Here is an 18,256-nt window from a genome sequence, read left to right on the forward strand (position 1 = left end):
GTTTTAGTTTATGGCAGGTTCAAATGATGGCTGTTCTCACGCATCAGAATTTGAAGAAAATCCTATTTGGGAAGGCGAAGAAACCTGCAACTATGTCCGATGATGATTGGAACGATTTTGATGATAAAGCCCTTTTAGCTATTCAGTTGTGTCTCTCGAATGGTGTTCTACAGGAAGTTCTCTCAAAGAAAACGGCTGCAGAGTTATGGGTAAAGTTAAAGAACCTCTACCTCACCAAATCCTTCACCAAGAGGTTGAGATTGAAGCAACAACTGTATACCCTTCATATGGGTGAAGGTACTTCTATTAAATCCCACATATCTGAGTTCAACTCTATTGTTACTGATTTAAAAAGGATAGATGTTAAAATAGACGATGAAGATTTGGCCTTATTATTGTAATGTTCTCTACTTCCATCTTATAAGCATTTTAGGGATACCATGATTTATGGTAGAGAGACAATCTCTATTGAGGATGTCAAAAAGAATCTGCAAAGCAAGTAGAAAATTGATGATGAGTTGACATCTACCAATAAATCGGATGGTATTGGTTTGGTAGCTAGAGGGAGAACGAATGAAAGGGGTTCAGATGGTGACAAAAAGAAGGTTAGATCAAAATCTAAGCACAAGAATTTAACCTGCAATTACTGTAAGAAAAAGGGGTATATTAAATCTGAATGCTATAAGCTTTTAAATAAGCAGAAGGCAGGTGGTGGTGCTCAAAATCAACAGAAAAGAGATGATTCTACAGAAGCTAGTATTGCTGAAGATGAGAGTGAGTCTGATATGCTTTTGGTGACTGGTGATAAAGTTAGATCACAGGATGAATGGATTCTTGACTCTGGTTGTTCCTACCATATGTGTCCCAATCGTGAATGGTTCTCCACATACGAATCAGTTCGAGGTGGAGTTGTGTTGATGGGAAATAATGCTTCTTGTAAGACTATTGGAATGGGAACGATCAATATCAAGATGTATGATGGCATTGTCAGAACCTTGTCCAATGTCAGGCATGTCCCTGATTTGAAGAAGAAGCTCATCAGTTTAGGCACTCTTGATTCAAATGGGTGCAAGTATACAGCTGAAGGTGGAGTCATGAAGGTCAGCAAGGGTGTTCTCTTATTGATGAAAGGAATCAAGGTTGGCAGTTTGTATGTGTTGCAGGGTACTACAGTCACTGGGTCTGTTGCAGCAGCTTCATCATCTATGTCTGAATCAGATGTCACAAATTTATGGCACATGAGGTTAGGCCATATGAGTGAAAGAGGGATGGCATCATTAAGTAAAAGGGGCTTGTTGTGTGGTCAGAGTACATGAGCAATGGAGTTCTGTGAGCATTGTGTGTATGGGAAGCAGAAAAGAGTTAGTTTCAGTACTGCTATTCACAGGACCAAGGGAACTTTGGACTACATTCATTCAGACCTATGGGGGCCCTCCAGGGTTGCTTCAAAGGGGGCTGGTGCAAGATACTTGCTTACTTTCATTGACGATTTCTCTAGGAAGGTTTGGGTCTATTTCTTGAAGCACAAAAATGAAGTATTTGTCACTTTCAAACAGTGGAAGAATTTGCTTGAGAAGCAGACCGGGAAACAAATTAAAAGGTTGAGAACCGATAATGGCCTAGAGTTTTGTGAAGGTGACTTTAATGAGTTCTGCAAAAATGAAGGTATTGCAAGACACCATACAGTTGTTAAAACACCCCAGCAGAATGGAGTGGCGGAGCGTATGAATAGAACCTTGTTAGAAAAGGCAAGGTGTATGTTATCAAATGCAGGTTTGGGCAAGGAGTTCTGGGCAGAAGCAGTTAACACAGCAACCTTGTTGGTGAATCGATCTCCTTGCACAACTATTGAGTGCAAGACTCCAGAAGAAGTTTGGTCAGGTAAACCTGCAGACTACTCAAATTTAAAAGTATTTGGATGTCCTGCTTATGCACATGTAAATGAAGGGAAGTTGGAACCTAGGGCTAAGAAATGCATTTTTCTTGGGTATGGATCTGGAGTAAAAGGATACAGGTTGTGGTGTTCTGATCCAAAGTCTCCAAAATTTCTTATTAGCAGAGATGTTACTTTTGATGAATCTGCTATGTTGCATCTTAGGAAAGAAGTTCCTATTCATCGTGATGAAGGTCAAGGAAAATCTAGAGAGAAGGTGGAGTTTGAAATTGCTAGTTCATCTTCAAACAAAACTCAATCTACTTTAGTTCAGTTGCCTACTTTTACTGAAGGAGATGATGCTCAAGAGAATCAAGAAGAAGAGCGGTACAGCATTGCCAAGGATAGACCAAGGAGGAATATTAGACAACCACAAAAGTATGGGCATGCTGAATTTATTGCTTATGCATTGTCTGTTGCAGATACAATTGAAAATAGTGAGCCTACAATATATTCTGAAGCTGTTGTTTCAATTGATTCTACAAAATGGTTGATTGCCATGAATGAGGAGATTGAATCTCTTCATAAAAATCAGACTTGGGAGCTTGTGAAGCCAAGAACAGGGAAGAAAATTGTTGGTTGCAAATGGGTCTTCAAGAAGAAGGAATCTGCCTCAGGTGTTGAAGATGCTAGGTACAAGGCACGTTTGGTTGCAAAGGGCTACAGTCAGGTACAAGGAATTGATTTTAATGATGTTTTCTCACCTGTTGTTAAGCATAGTTCTATTCGTGTCCTACTTGCTTTAGTTGCTATGCATGATTTGGAGTTGGAGCAACTTGATGTGAAAATAACATTCTTGCATGGTGAACTAGATGAACAGATTTATATGCATCAACCTGAAGGGTTTGTTATTGAAGGTAAGGAGGACCATGTATGCTTGTTGAAGAAGTCCCTATATGGTTTAAAATAGTCTCCTAGACAGTGGTATAAAAGGTTTGATTCAGTTATGGCTAGTTTTGGATACTCTAGGTGTCAATATGACTGTTGTGTTTATTTCAGAAAGCTCTCTGATGGGTCATTCATATATTTGTTGCTTTATGTTGATGATATGTTGATTGCAGCAAAAGATAGGAATGAGGTCAATAGGTTGAAGGAACAATTAAGTTCTGAATTTGAGATGAAAGATTTGGGGGCAGCAAGGAAGATCCTTGGTATGGAGATCAAGAGGGATAGAAAAACAGGGAAGTTGTGGCTATCTCAACAAAAGTACACTGAGAAGGTAATGAATCGTTTTGGCATGAAAGATGCCAAACCTGTAACTACTCCTCTTGCATCTCATTTTAGACTTTCAACTGCTCTATCACCTAAGACAGATGAAGAGGTGGAGTACATGTCACGTGTTCCATACTCTAGTGCAGTTGGCTCCGTTATGTATGCAGTTGGCTCCGTTATGTATGCTATGGTTTACACTCGTCCTGACATTTCACAAACTGTCAGTGTGGTGAGCAGATATTTGTCATGTCCAGGTAAAGCTCATTGGGAAACAGTGAAGTGAATACTTAGGTACTTGAAAGGGACCTCTGGTGTTTGTTTGGAGTTTGGGATGAATGGTGATAATTTATCTGGTTATGTTGATTCAGATTATGCAGGTGATCTTGACAAAAGGAGGTCACTCACAGGCTATGTATTTATTCTTGGAGGAAGTACAGTTAGTTGGAAAGCTACTTTACAGGCTACATTTGCATTATCAACTACTGAAGCAGAATATATGACAGTGATTGAGGCAATTAAAGAAGCTATTTGGCTTAGAGGTTTGTTGGGAGAACTCAGCATGGATCATGGGGTGACTGTTGTCCATTGTAATAGCCAGAGTGCTATTCACTTGACTAAAGATTCAATGTATCATGAGAAGACAAAACACATTGATGTTCGGTATCATTTCATAAAAGAGATAATTGCTCAAGGTAATATTCAAGTGTTGAAGATTGGTACTGAAGACAATCCAGCTGACATGTTGACTAAGCCTTTATGTGTTGGTAAGTTCGAGCATTGCTTGAACTTACTTGGTGTTTATTGTGTTTGAGTTCAGCCCTTTGGAGGGCTATTGGAGAAGATGAAGATATTAGCTATTTGTTTATCTGTTGGAGGAGAATTCAAGGCAAGGTGGAGATTTGTTAAGTTTGTCTCGAATTCTTGACCCGTTTTGAAGATTGACCCGATCCAACATATTTTGGTGGTGACCCGAATGGGATTTTTTCTGAGATCTATGATGGAAGCAGAGGGGTTGGGCCAATAGGCCCAAGCCCGGAGCCCGATATGGTTCAACCGGATAGACCGCGACTCGATGGGTTGACCCACGATTTTGGAGTATATATAATGTACTATTGCTTGTTGAGAAAATCATTGTATTTTAGGGTTTTCACGCAGCTAGGGTTTCAGGGCGAGTTTTTCCTCGCCGCTACTAGGGTGTAATCTCTCTTCTGCATAGTGAATCATCTTCTTCTTCGCCCGAGGACGTAGCACACCACCCTAGTGTGTGAACCTCGTTAAATCTCTATGTCATACAGATCTATTGTCTTTTTATTATTCGAGTTTCTTGGTGTTTGATCTAACATGTTAAAATTGAATAAAACTCTAAAAAATTAAATCAAGAAGCAAAGGTTTGTACAAAACTATGGTTTTTCAGAGATTTTTTATTTAAAGGACTCATGAATCTTGGGATTAGACATAAATTTTAATGATTTTCGATTATTTTACAGAAAAAAAGAAATAAGGACTGATCATAAGCATCACCTCTAATGTACGTCTCTGTATCATTTAAGCTTAAAAATATCCAACTGAACCAAATCAGCTTAACTCCAAGTACGTGTTTGACCTCAAAATACCTTCTCAGACATCTGCTTGAGAACACCCAACGATATCAAATCAATTACAAAATACACTTCTAATTATAAATTCACATTACAAAAAGTCCTCCACCCCTCCCCACTCCGAATAACTTGCAAAAGCCCCAACAAAGAATAAATTCAAATAGTGGGGACAGCCAATCATATTAAATGGCAAGCCCTTGGAAACTTTGAAGCCATACAACATAAGATTCAAGAGAGAAACAAGACAATAGCAAGGTAAACAAATCTTTATAATGGGTCACCAACCCTGAAACAATTTTTTATCCAATTCAAAGGTTAGAAAAAAGGGGAGGAGGGTGAAATGGTTTATAGCCATTACAGTTGGAGCATTGAGAACATGCACCCAGCAAGGCCCTCTTTAACCCCAAGAAAATGAAAAATGGATGTACCAAAAAGAAATTGATATTTCATTGATGTACATGTGTAAACTGTTGTCAAAAAGTTTTAAGGTGCATCAAGAATACTGTTCTATTGGTTGCTGGCCAGCGATTTCAACATACCACGACTTCCACGCTTCTAGATAATGAGCAAAGAGGTCATTCAAAGCTGCAAAATTCAACATAATTCCATTCTAATGTCAGTTTGCTGAAATAGTTTCCGTTATTACAAATGCTTATATTTATATTGATGTTTCAGCCAGGGCATTCCAGAGATTGCCCACATCCTACAAGATGGATAGCCCATTAAGTTTCAAAGTTAAGGATCCCTCCACAGTCTAATCTTGAGCCAAAAGACTCATGGCCAATAAAGTTTTATAAGTTAGGCAATTAGGAATGACAACCGCAGTACCACCTGGGATGGTACACAAGGAGAAAACTTGAATTCAATTTGGGCACTTTCAATCCATGTGGGGAGGTCATATATGTTTACCGTAGAAGAAAACAAGGATAACTTCCCCAAAAGTACAGGAAAAGCACATCTTTTAGAGTATGAAGATGGCCTAAAAAGCACCTTCTGTTTTTCTCTTTTCCTGTCTGATTGTGAACCTTCCAAACCAAAGATCGTCGACACTTTTTCACAGCTATGCGATCTTGATTGGAGAGCTGTCAATTGTTGGATCACCAAATAACATGGTATATAAGTAGAGAAGCATAATGCAAAACTAATGGATTGCTGATGTAGGGCACTTAGCTTGATCCCAACCACAGATGGCTCAGTCAAACAGTACTGAAATCCAATGCAAGTAAACAGAACTGGTAATTTTCAAAAGAGGTTACCTTGGTTGTGATATTGAGGGCGATAAGAAGAGGCAAGGCTCTCCCAGTTCTGAACTCTTTTGACATTGTTCTTGCTGGCTTCACCTACTTTGGGCATAACAACAGGACTGAATGGGCCAAACACAAAACCCTGGGAGCTTTGCTTTGTCTGTTGCTCGATCTGGTTTCTGCCCATATCATTTGTCAGATTATCATGTTTCAATTGCATTTGGAGGTTTGGCTTCAGCTTAGCCTTCTCATCCATCAAGGAATTCACTTTGTTTCTCTTGAAATTATTGTTTGTAATCTCAGTCCCAAACTGTCTTTTTCTGGTGTCCTTCAAATCAAAAGAACCTCCTGATCCATTGCCAGGTTGCCCTCTAGTTCCCAGCCACCTAAATGCAGGCTTCCTGCTCTCAACATGATGGGTCTGCAAAATCAAGAAGAAGGTCAACACAATAATCAAACACATATTAAAAGAAAAAGGATGGGAGTTGGCAACGGGATTTTACCTTTTCAATAAGACTCATGGAAGACAACACATTCGCAATATCATATAATCGCCTAACTTTTGCTGCAGAATTACCTTACGAAGAAAGTATTAGTCGTGGAGCTACCTTTTTTTTTTTCACTTGCTATTTCTTGCCTCTGAAAAGTAATTCAGAATAAAGAGAGACAAGGGAGGATTAATTACTTCTCATCTGAGCCGAATTGTTGCCATCACGAAGTAATATCCTAGAGGCTTCATCAAGGGAGATCATGTCTGCCTGAAGAAATGAGGAGTTGGATGAGTTGAATTAAAAAATATATATAATAATAATTAATTAATTATTTAATCAAAAACGAAACTAGAACAAAGTGTGTAAGCATCCACTTACATCAGAGCATAGAAATAGCTTGATAAAGCTTTGTGTGAGAATTCCCAAGGATTTCTCTCTTCTATTGTCTGTAGAATAAAATATCCAAGGGAGATAAATTAACAGTTCAAAACTGGCCAAAACTCTATAAGTAGGGACAATATAGGATGATCATATTTAAAAATTAAAATATTGTGCAAGCTTTGCCACAAATAATGACCATAAAAAAAACGAAAGAATATGAATAGCAAAAGTGCAGAACAAATGTTACCAGCAGGTTTAGAGGATGCAGAAAGTTTAGAAATAACGGAACTGGAGCTTGATTTGTCTTCCTTGCTTGGAATGTTTGGATCAATAGATTTTTCATCTTCTTCATCGTCTGAAACCTTCGATGATAGGATAACCTTGCCATTTTGAAAATTATGCGATTAAAGTCATACAATAAAAGGAGAGGAGTAATTAAGCGGATCAAATGCTATGTAACCTACTTTGGCAGAGTTGCTAGCATCGAAGGTGTTGGGAAAGTTCTCTTTCAAAGCCTCCTCCTAATCAAGTATCAAAATACAAGTTAGCGCAATTCACAGAACTTCCAGTCTTAAATCACTTGAGATCTGTGATCTTTACAAACAAAAAGATTACCTTAAGCTCCTCTAACGCCTGTGGAATTTCTGCAAATCCTTTCCATGTGTACTGATTCTTCGCCTTCCTCGCTAGAACCTAAACGGATCATATGCATAAAACTTCAAGAAATTTATAAATTCAAGCTAACATAACAGGTAAAAGATCAAATATCATACCCCAATGCTTTCCAAGACATTGACTATATCATAGATCCGCCTCCGCTCAACTCCTGAAGCGAAAAGGTGTTAGGATAACACAGTCAACACAGCGTAATAGAGGCTATTGAAAGAGAGAAGGCAAAGAAAGCAGATCGGAGTTTAACCTAATCGATTCGCAGCGTCATCCAATCCAATCGACTCAGTATCATCTCGGTTGTACAAGCTCAAAAAGCTGTGAAATGATTCGGAAGATTATAAAACAATACTAACAAGTGATCGAGGGGAAAATTATATTGAAACCAGACAAAAAAAAGCCAAGATCTAAAGGGAAAAAAGCGAAACATTACTTGGAGCACAACAACCCCAAAGATTTCTGCTTCCTGCAATAGGCATGCGGCCTCGTTTCGGGATCTTGAAACTCAACGAACGAAGACATTTCCTGATCTCTTTCTTGTTCCTCTGCTTCTTCCGCCGCTGCTGCGGCCGTTAATGGTAGAGTTAAACAAAAGATCAAACAAAAATGAACGTCAAATTGTGATCTCCTGGTATCTTAGATCCAGCGCCGGAGAGAGCAATCTATGTCCTTCGATGAAGAGGAAAAAAAAGGAAGAAAAGAACGAGAGAGAGAGAGAGAGAGAGAGAGAGAGATCTGGACGTTTGAGAGTTGAGAGGGAAAAGGAGGAGACCGTTAATAACATAAAGGGTAGGAGATCTAATAAGCTCACTTGGCGGGTTTGGAATTTTGAATAGCGATTTTGCTCCGCTGGCCTTTTTAACTTGGGAGGAAGGGGGGGGAAGGTTAATATTTTGAACAGGCCGCGAGAATTCAAAAAATTGCGACGTTGAGACTTGAGAGGCGCGCCGCGCGCCCTAGTTTGTTCGTTTTTGGAAGCTTGGAAGGAGTTTCTTGTAATTTTACTCTTCATTGTTTTTTTTTTTTTTTTTTGGACAAAAACGAAATGTTATTCAAAAAAATCGGACAAGAAGGAACTCCTGCCGAGATATGAGTTATTTACAAGGAAAAGTATAGGCTGAATTAAGGATGTGAATTTATAACTGAAATCGTTTAGCGAAACTGAATCGATCCATTTACACCAAAATCGCAAAACCGTTTAGTAAATTGTGCAATTATGGTTTCAAATTTTAGGCCGATTAACTAAACGGGTCGGGCCGATTTTAACTGTGGAACCCGTTGGTTTCAAACTGAATTGAAACCGTTTAAACCGATCCGATTAATCCATATAACAATTAAATAAAGAAGGGGCAGTAATCCGTATAACAATTAACAATTAAATTAAGTGTCCATCCTGCTTTTGTATGATTTATTGCAATTCAGTTCAAGTTTATGTTTTAGATCATGAACTTGTAATCCATATATATTACTATATTATTATGTTATCATATATGGGGTATTTTGGTTGAACCACTTGTCATTTTAATATTTTATGCTGTAGAATGCTGGATTTGGATGTTATATGATATTAGTTCTAAATGTTTGAGAACGGTCATGCAAAGAAATAACACTAGATTATCAAATTAAGACATACCATCATTAATATAGAATTTATTATTTGTGGTTGCCAATTATTTTTTGATAAGCATATGATCTTCAATTTAGAGATGATTGCAAGTTATAACAAACCGATTATGAACCGTTTTACAAACCGTATGGAATAAATCGAAATCAAAATCATTTAAAACCGTGAAACTGGCATCGTTTATAAACCGTGGAAACCAAAATCGTTTACTAAAAGGTCACGGTTTCAGAAAGTGGAACCGTTTAGTAAATGGTGTGGTTATGGTTTTAGTCAAATAAATGTGAATCGAACCGATCCGTATTGTTTAAACCAAAACCGAATCGATTAACACCCTAAGGCTGAATCCATCAAGTATGAGAAAGACAAAATTTAAGAGCACCGCCCATAAGGAAGTGGGTTTCGCTATTAAAATTGCTTTGAATTAAACAAAAAGAAATGAAACAAAATGAAGAGAAAATATCAAAATATCATCAATTATTTCTAAAAATATCCAATCAAGAGAGGTCGAAATGCCGTTGTGGAACTGGATAAGAGGCTGACAATAAAAAAAAAAAATGTCGGCAAAACAAAGAGCCCCAAAGTTTTAGCCAAGAGAAGAGCCAGTAAAAAAACCAGTTGGGTTTTAACGATTAGATTTTTGAAAACTTGGTTTGAATCCCCCGAGGGAATCTGGTTTTTCCCTCCTATCTCCGACAACCACACGTGTCGACACCATGGTTCTACACTTTTACTCAAAAAAACAAAAATCTTATCTCGTATATCTAGGAATGTAACGTTATTTTAAACCATGGTTCACATTGACACCCACCATGTTACACACTCACGTCACCGAGTGATTCACCATGTCAGCCTTCAGATTTAATTTTTTTTAAACACCCTTCAAACTTTTTTATTTTTATTTTGGTAAAATAACCTTCAGACTTCAATTTCCAAAAAAAATTATGACAATAAAACAACACGTGGTTGATTTAATCGATTAGATTAAACAATTAAGGGTGTGTTTGTTTAGGGACAATGAAGATAAAACTTGGTACCAAAAAAAAAAAAAATTAGAAAAGATTAGGAATGCTTGAATATAACCAAATATATGTCTATCTCTCATCTTTCACTTGAAAAAAAATTTGTCTTGCTCATCTCAATTTCTTCATTGGTTGAGTCTGACGATATGCCTAACTTCTGCCATTACAGCATACTGCAATTTAAAAAAAAAATAGTGAAAAATAAAACTGACTTTACTATTCCCATTATGAATTAAAAATTGAAAAGACTAGTTTTTCTTCCCTTTTTCAATGAAAACAAATTTTATAATTTTTTTGATCATTGGATTTAATGTAAAACTGGTGTCGTGTTTAGAGGAGTCATTGGACGCTCGTTGGAGCATCAGTCATTGAAGGCAAGGCAGATCCTCTAATTGATGTATGCCATTAGTTTTACCAAAAGCTGGTGGTATATTCTACTGTTTTTCCTTTAATAAAAAAATTTTTAAAAAAAGGGGGAAAATGTTTTCTATGAAGGAATGTGGCCCCCTATGCGCAAAGACATTGGACAAAATGATCCACCCACTCACTCCCCATGAAAGAGAAATGACTCTTATGTGGATGTTTTCTCGTGCGTTCCCATTGACCCTCTTGCACATGTAGGAACCATACTCTTCCCCATAAAACACTTTCCTAATAATCCCAAACTCTTGAAACTAACATAAGAGTGAGCCGCACACCTTCATGAACGCCTCTGCCCTTTCTGGCATTAACTCCTCTACCCTTTGTGGCGTGTTTTTGTCCACTCACCTAGTGGTGTGTTAACATTTTTCCCCCTTCCTCCTCTTTGTGGTTTGTGAGTTTTCCGCCATGATCCTTGGTCCACCAAGTGGTAACAACAAAGATGACAGTGATAATGATGATGACAATGACGACGACAACATGTTGGAAGCATACCCGCCCACCTCTCACCCTACTTCCACTCTCACCATCACAAAACCCCATAGTTCAACCTATCTTCGCCACCCGTCCCTCTCATCTGAAGCTCCTGCCCAACCTCATGGACCTTCCAGTCCTCCGCTGCCCCACCCCTATGCCCCAACACCCTCAATCCCTCCTTTTCCACACCTCGACTCCAGCTATGCTCCCACATCCATCCCTCCTCCCAACCCCTAACTCTCCGCCCTCTGCATCCATCCCCCTCCCACGCATCCTCCCCACCACCAAGTGTTGAACAGGTATGCAAATCTACTGATTTGTTTCTCTCCTTATGTCTCCACTTCAACCGAACTACACCCTCCTCTCTCCCTCTCCTTCTCCGTTATCGTTTGCAACTTCGCCGACGCCGACGATGATGAAAAAGGACCTTGTGCTCTTGGCTACAGCAATGGTTGAGAGAAGAAAGCCATGGTGGAGCTTCTTTTGCCCAAATCTTAGGTTTAGATCTGCAGTTTTTACTGGTCTTCTTGAAACCTTGCGCTCCAAGATTGTTGCTCTTGCTAGGAACTTCTATGCTAGAGATCTTGACGCTGCTTGTTCTCTTTTCATCCTCTTCGACGTGGCCATGGATGAAGTCCAGATCGGAGCTCTAGCGATTTTCGTTTGCCGAAGAGGGTCTACGGTGCGTGGAGAAGATGATGTAGGGATGTACAACATGTCTTGGACCAAGATTTTGATGGATTGGGCTAGCCCATGCGGCTGTGTTGCCTTGTTGGCCACCCATGATGGCCAACTCCTTACTTTAGCCAGTTGTGTTTTCGTTGTTTGGCTTATGGTAGGATAACTCTTCTGGGTCATATGTTTTGGCCATTCATTGGGCCTCATGTATGCTAGGACAATCTTTGTCTGGCATGCACTAAGCCACATGCATAGTGAAAAGAAATTTGCCCCTGCTAATGTAAATTGTGTCTATAACTATATGTATAGGAAAATTATTGGTTTTGCCCATCCCTATCTTAGAAGGCCCCATCAATGACATGTACAACGGATTAGCTATATTCCACTCATTGGGTTTCGTGTTCTGAGCACTGAGACCTTGTGTAACTCATGTCTTCTATCTAAATGAATTTGCTTTTACCAAAAAAAAATTCCTTAATAAAAAATTCACACCATAATTATTTTGATGGCTCATAGAGAGAGCATGTTAGAAAGAACCTGGCATGCGATGATAGATCTGACTATAGCCATAGGGGTTTAGCGAAATTCATACCTGAGTCTTGCAAATATGGTTATAAGAATCGATTTTGGCACGGTTTTAGCTTCGAATGATTCCAATACGACAATTATCCGGATTGGATAATTTTACCCTTATTTTTCTTTAAAATTAGGGGATCAGTCAGGAACGGCCTCTGCCAATACCTTGGCCAATCCAATACCGATCACCACTCACTAGTCGTGAATCGTGATACCACTCATCGATCAAGGATTAAGTAATCGGTATCGGATCCACTGAATCCTGGTCGAACCTGGTTCAGGAATCAGTATCAGATCAAAGGTTAAAAAATAAAATAAAATTAAAATTAAAAAACGGGGGTAAAACTGTTCGATACAAACCAATTCAGATCGGTATTGGCCAATCCCGAAACAAACAGAGCCTTTGCAAAACCCAGACAAACTGTAGCGAAAAAAATTGAAAACCCAGGAGGCAGGAGCCACAAACCTAGGCAGGTCGGTCTTATCACAATTTCATTATTACAGAGAAGACCATGCACTAGAACACATCGTAAGCAACTATAAAACCAAAACTACAACTTTTGGGAGAGGAGAGAGAGGGGGGGGGGGTGAAACATAATCTACTCTAGGCTGCTAGTACCAGGAAAACCATGTTATATTGTAAATAAACTAATTCACAATGACTAGAATGAGGATGGCCTTTGGTCTTAGGCTCTACTATAACTGTAAACAGGATTCTTCCCTTAAGGCTTCCTGTTAACTTCAGCATGGAATTGCACAGCTGCCTGCCCAAGAATATAAAGAACAATAATAGCTATCTAATGCCACTAACATGAATTTGAGGTAATAAATAAAAGATTTTGGTAAAGAAAACCAGGACAAATTTCGCAGTAAACAGTGGATGTCATTTCTTCTGAGTAATAATGGAAGCTCATAGTATCTAATCATTTTGCTCAAGTCTCAAAAAAGGGCTTTATAGACAACAGAATGGAAGAATAATAACAAGCCTTTGTACAACTTGAAAACAGGAATCTATCATAATATACGAAGGTTGTGGAGAAGTCTATGAAAAGACAAATTACTAAGAATAATGAAATTTCAACATATCTAAGAGCATCACACATTGCTTAGGAATTGTAGCTTTCAGTTCCACCAGTTATTAATATATTATGCAAAAATTTGATCAAGCGTGTACGTAAAATTTTGCTGTTTCAACTGTGGAAGCATAATACTAAAGAGAAGGATGGAAATAAATAATACATAACAGAGAGAAACAAATCATCATGACAAAAGAAGCAGTAAGCTTGAGGCAATAGCCAGGATCTCACCTTGTCAAAGTGCTTTGTCAGATTACCCCAACGAATGCCAAGTCAATCTGAAAAGAGGGGATGGGAACTAGATCCTAATGTTTAAAGCATCAACTGAGTGCACATTGATGCTGTGTTCATGACTCATCAGACCATGACTATACACAGATAATAGAGGCATTGGTAGCAGCATATCAAGGCCATAAAGGTAAGGTCCATCCCATTTAAAATCCAAACTCACTCAGAAAATCATCCAACACAACCATTAGTCCCAGTTATTACAATATCAGTATAAAGAAGATAAATTAAGACAACCACCTCTATGATTAAAAACAAAAAGAGCCGATGATTGAGGAGAGCATGGGCAAACTATTAAAGAAAGAAACTTTTTGTCAGGAGGGAGTGAAGGAACTAAACGGAGAGGCAACTAATCTCTAACTCCCCACCCCCCTTCTTCTGGGTATTTAACCTCTGATTCAATTTTCTGAAACTAGACTGAGCATTGGCTTGTTCCAGCTTAGTGTTGGGGGTATCTGAAAATCCAGTCTGGCAGTAAGAAAGGCTGACCATGAAGGTGAGGCTATGACCTCACGAGTCTGAACAAACCAAATCTTTGGACCTCTCTGTTGACCAATTAATGATTTTTCATGACCTGCCACCCCAGGCTGGTATGGAGAACGCAGAACTGTCCAACAGCATATGAAATCTTTTGCTAACAAACAGTAAGGACTTCGACTGCCTTTCGTTAATCCATTTTTCATTGCTTTGAAGGACTTGAATAAGCTAGCTTCTTCAGCCCATTGATAAGCTCTTTGCTGCTGCTCCTATTCATGCAGCCAAGAAGGATAACTCTATTGTTGAGACACTATCCGTGAACAAACTTCAGAGCCCAGACAGTGATTCACTCAGTTGTACCCAAACATCGTTCCCTCATCGCAATTCCTTGTCAGGACACAGCCTCTCCGCAAAGCAGGGGTAAGGATGTGTACATTATGACCCTCCCCAGACCCGCAGTGGCGGGAGCCTCATGCACTGGGTACACCACAGTCATTTTATTTATCCAAAAAAAATTGTGAAGGAAAGATTTTGATGAATAACCTTTTATTTTAACACTATACAATGTCAAGAGACTTAAAACAGGCTCCTTTCCTTCTTCAATTTTTCACAAACCATAACATCTCTTAATTCTTTTCTAGAGCTGCCACTATCATAAAAAAGGCTTCAATTTCAGGTGGAACACCCAGTTCCCAAAACTTGGGAAGCAAAGGTAAAGCGTTTGGTGTTAACTAAAAGTTCACTGGAAGACCTAGAAAATGTAACACAACACTCAAAGGCCACTCTCTACAATCCTAGTAAAGAGGAAAGACACCTTTCAGTTTCAACATAAGTACAACTATGGCGTCAATGTAACATCTCCAAGTTCTTCATGGTTACTAACATTCCAAGACAACACAAATATTTATTACAGTCTGCCCAAAGTACATATACAGAAGACTAGAAGATCAGTGCATGGAAAATCAAAATTCAAAAGATGTATGCCAGTAAAAGATCCCATCCACAACAAGCTTTACTCAGTGTCAAGCTTCTAGAACTTGGTTATGGGCCTTTGGGCTTAGCTAAAGCTTAAGTCTGTGATAAACAAAAGATGCTCAAACTCAGATTAGTCCCAGCTTGGTTTGCCCATAATCCAATCATAATACTGGCCCCAAATTTATATCCAAAGTCCAAACCCCCATCACAATCCTAGAGAAGAAAAATTAGCACGGAAGTAAGAAGCCATTTATGTTTGTAAGATCTAAATGAGAAGCACATAATATAATATCTGTACAAGGGATGCTAACTCAGGTAGGTAAGCTGAGCTTGGGGCTCAGTCTAGCTAACGAGCACAGTGAGATAAGACTGATTCTCAACTGGAATGACTTGATTTCAATTAGTAGAGTCATGTTGAATTGTGGGCATCTTATCTATCAAAACAAATAAATAAAAGAGTTCTGGGAATTTTTAGACTACTACACAAACAAGTATGCACCTTTGAGAAGAAACAAGTTTAACAATTGCATCACAGTTTGGTATTTTTTTCCCTACCAGACTATCTTGTGGATATAATAAATTTGACCCACTTGACACTTGAGATAGTTAACTGATATTGTCAGTCAATCCTCACTTCCTTCCACACATTATTCACTTAGTTTGTAAATATAAAATAATAACACAAAATAATTTTTTGCAATCAAAGAGGCTTAGCTTAGCACCAAAGAGCAATAACCCTGATTTATCCATTCTGGTTCAGGCATCCAAAAGAAAACTGAAACACAAGTCTGTAAAGTGCTCAGCGACCCACTACTCATTTCAAAATAAATCGGTTGAACCAATACTTAACCAGTACAAAAAGAGTGTAAGGAAATCAAAACCCTAAAAAAGGGAATAAAGTCTACCTGAAGAGTAAGAGATGAAAAAAAAATGCAATTTAGTGATGGCCATGGCCAAAAACCATGAGACAGCAGCACTAAGATGAATAAGCACTTTGAGTCTATCTGAACAGTAAGAAATAAAAGGGGGAAAGAACAGGCAATCTAGCGGCCAGCCATGGCAAAAAACCATGAGACTGCAGCAGTAAGATGAATAAGCACTGGTAGTCTATGGCTCAACAGTAGTCACCTGTTGCCATTCCCCATCAACCGCTTCTTTCCACAATGTCACGTTGTTGTTTCCATCTGCAACGGCCAATATATTTCCTGTTAGTGACCATGAGACTCTCCAAACCGGGGTCCTAAAATCATTCAAAACCTTGCCTTCCCATTGGTCACCTTCCTTAGCTACAGTCCAAATAATAACAGTTCCATCCTGTGAAGCGCTTGCAATTGTAGACTTCGGAAGCCCCAAGTTAGGCGCCCAAGCAACATCCCTAACCCAATCATTGTGCATATGAAGGGCAGGGAAGCAATCCATCTTCCAATTTCCATTGTAGAGCTTCCAAACCTTAACAGTGTTATCACAGCCGCCAGAAACAAGCTTCTGAACAGGCTCAAATGTGCCAGATACAACAAGAGCACCAGGAGCCATTGAAGGGGCCCATGAAACAGAAGTGACGCCAACAGGGTGAGCCTGGTCAATCTTTGTCGTATCCCATCCACCATCGGCCCTGGCAGCATGGACCGATATGTTTCCATCAGATGATCCACAGGCCAAGTAAAGGCCAAGTTCATGAGGAGCCCAAGCAATGGAATTGACGGAGGATTTGTGGTCATCGAAAACATGGGCCTCAGTCCACTCATTCTGGTTACCTTCCTTCCAAAGGACCACTCTGCCATCATAAGAACATGAAGCAAGGATGGAACCAAATTTGGGGTGTGCCCACACAACCTGCCAAACAGGACCTTGGTGACCACTCAATGTTGCCAAATGTTGGGAGGTAGAATTGCTGCTCACACCAGTTATCTTGATGGTTGTATCAGAGGATGCTGTTGCCAAACGCTTGCCATAGTAATCCATGGCCACATCGTGAATGGTGTCTTGGTGACCCGTTTCAATCTTCTGAGAAGGCATCGCTCTCAATTTTGATTCTCGCGGGCTTCCGGCTTTCGCTTCACCTTTTCCTCCTCTTACTCCCTCCTGTTCCATGAATCTCAATTCAGTCCTCCCAATATCTCATACATTTCCTCATGATTCTTATAATAAATTCAGACTAGTCCTAACAATTCGTCTTTCTCCTATAACAATTAATCACAGAAAAACTATAACCATTTGTTAGGGATAGGCACTTGTATATAACAAGAATTGGAAGCGAAGAACACGCTTTTTCCATTTTAATCCCCTCCTCATCTTAGTGTTTCACTACTCACTACGCAAGCATGGGGAATTATAGAAAATTTTGTCCGATTTGAGCATCCAAACAGCATTACTGTTAAGAGAATAACACCAAAAACAGATCTCGTTCTCTTTAAATCCACCAAAAATCAAGTTGGGGGGGGGGGTGTGTGGAGGAAGGGACATAGATCAGTTTCGAAAAAATCCAAGCACACTAAGAAAACGGGTAGTTGTCAAGATCATAAAACCCTAAATCTCACTAACGATCTGGATAGACAGCAACGAATAATCTTATTTGACGATAGAACGAAATTGCGAATGCATAAAAACTCGAATGAACAGCAAGAGAGGAAAAACGGAAAAACTTACCTTCAAGAGATGAACAATTCACGGATCAGATCGAGGACAAAACTCGACGGGGGGAAATTTCTTTCAGAAATGCTCCTCCGGGATTGAATTCCAACTGCGAAGAAAAAAAAGAAGAGTGGATTAACCCAAAAAAGAGAGAGAAATACCTGTGACCTAATTTATTGAACTATACATTTTGGAGAACTCAATTACCAAATTACGCAATACGAGGCAAAACATAATAAGATTAGGGAAAATTACATCCCCCTCTCTTATAGTATGCCGAAATTACATGTGGATCCAATAGTTTGAGCGAATTACGCCCCCTCCCTTGAAGCATGAAACATTCTTACATTTGAGTCCAATATGTTAAAGACCGTGAGTTTGAATCCGTTATATGGTGGGGTCATTTTTTTATACCTAAAATACCCCCTGAACAAAGTGAAGTGACCGAAATACCCTTCACTTAAAATGAGTTTGCAAGGGGGAAATC

The 18,256-nt window shown here is 39.1% G+C and overlaps 2 protein-coding genes across 5 annotated transcripts; both read right to left on the reverse strand.

Moving 5' to 3' along the window:
• Window positions 1–4,991: 4,991 nt before the first annotated feature.
• On the reverse strand, window positions 4,992–8,371 carry LOC122081130 (E2F transcription factor-like E2FE). 4 transcript variants are annotated; one of them, XM_042648115.1, is made up of 12 exons: window positions 7,962–8,371; window positions 7,779–7,846; window positions 7,633–7,685; window positions 7,475–7,552; window positions 7,323–7,380; window positions 7,107–7,241; window positions 6,857–6,924; window positions 6,673–6,745; window positions 6,491–6,552; window positions 6,000–6,408; window positions 5,734–5,825; window positions 4,992–5,328 (listed from the first exon to the last, which is right to left on the reverse strand). In XM_042648115.1, exons 1-12 carry the CDS (start codon window positions 8,048–8,050, stop codon window positions 5,323–5,325), a joined length of 1,191 nt encoding a protein of 396 aa, XP_042504049.1. In that variant the 5' UTR covers window positions 8,051–8,371; the 3' UTR covers window positions 4,992–5,322. The 4 variants fall into 4 exon arrangements, with proteins under 4 accessions (XP_042504049.1, XP_042504047.1, XP_042504050.1 ...); XM_042648113.1 differs by having other exon boundaries at window positions 6,491–6,564; window positions 7,107–7,239; window positions 7,324–7,380; window positions 7,962–8,368; XM_042648116.1 differs by lacking the exon at window positions 5,734–5,825 and having other exon boundaries at window positions 7,962–8,368.
• A 7,554-nt stretch (window positions 8,372–15,925) lies between these two features.
• LOC122082813 (protein transport protein SEC13 homolog B-like) lies at window positions 15,926–17,965 on the reverse strand. The gene is made up of 2 exons (XM_042650589.1): window positions 17,785–17,965; window positions 15,926–17,220 (listed from the first exon to the last, which is right to left on the reverse strand). Exon 2 carries the CDS (start codon window positions 17,152–17,154, stop codon window positions 16,246–16,248), a length of 909 nt encoding a protein of 302 aa, XP_042506523.1. The 5' UTR covers window positions 17,155–17,220; window positions 17,785–17,965; the 3' UTR covers window positions 15,926–16,245.
• Between the last annotated feature and the right edge of the window lie 291 nt (window positions 17,966–18,256).

The sequence above is a fragment of the Macadamia integrifolia genome, chromosome 6, assembly GCF_013358625.1.
Source record: "Macadamia integrifolia cultivar HAES 741 chromosome 6, SCU_Mint_v3, whole genome shotgun sequence".
NCBI lineage: Eukaryota > Viridiplantae > Streptophyta > Magnoliopsida > Proteales > Proteaceae > Macadamia > Macadamia integrifolia.

What these genes read in the sequence shown, in the direction of transcription:
- LOC122081130 (XM_042648113.1), bottom strand. Translation starts at nt 8,050, where the DNA reads ATGTCTTCGTTCGTTGAGTTTCAAGATCCCGAAACGAGGCCGCATGCC. An exon ending in AGCTATTTCTATGCTCTGAT is followed by an intron (nt 6,746 to 6,856) that starts GTAAGTGGATGC and finishes TCATTTCTTCAG; the next exon opens with GCAGACATGATCTCCCTTGA. An exon ending in CAATTCGGCTCAGATGAGAA is followed by an intron (nt 6,565 to 6,672) that starts GTAATTAATCCT and finishes TTTCTTCGTAAG; the next exon opens with GTAATTCTGCAGCAAAAGTT.
- LOC122082813 (XM_042650589.1), bottom strand. Translation starts at nt 17,154, where the DNA reads ATGCCTTCTCAGAAGATTGAAACGGGTCACCAAGACACCATTCACGAT.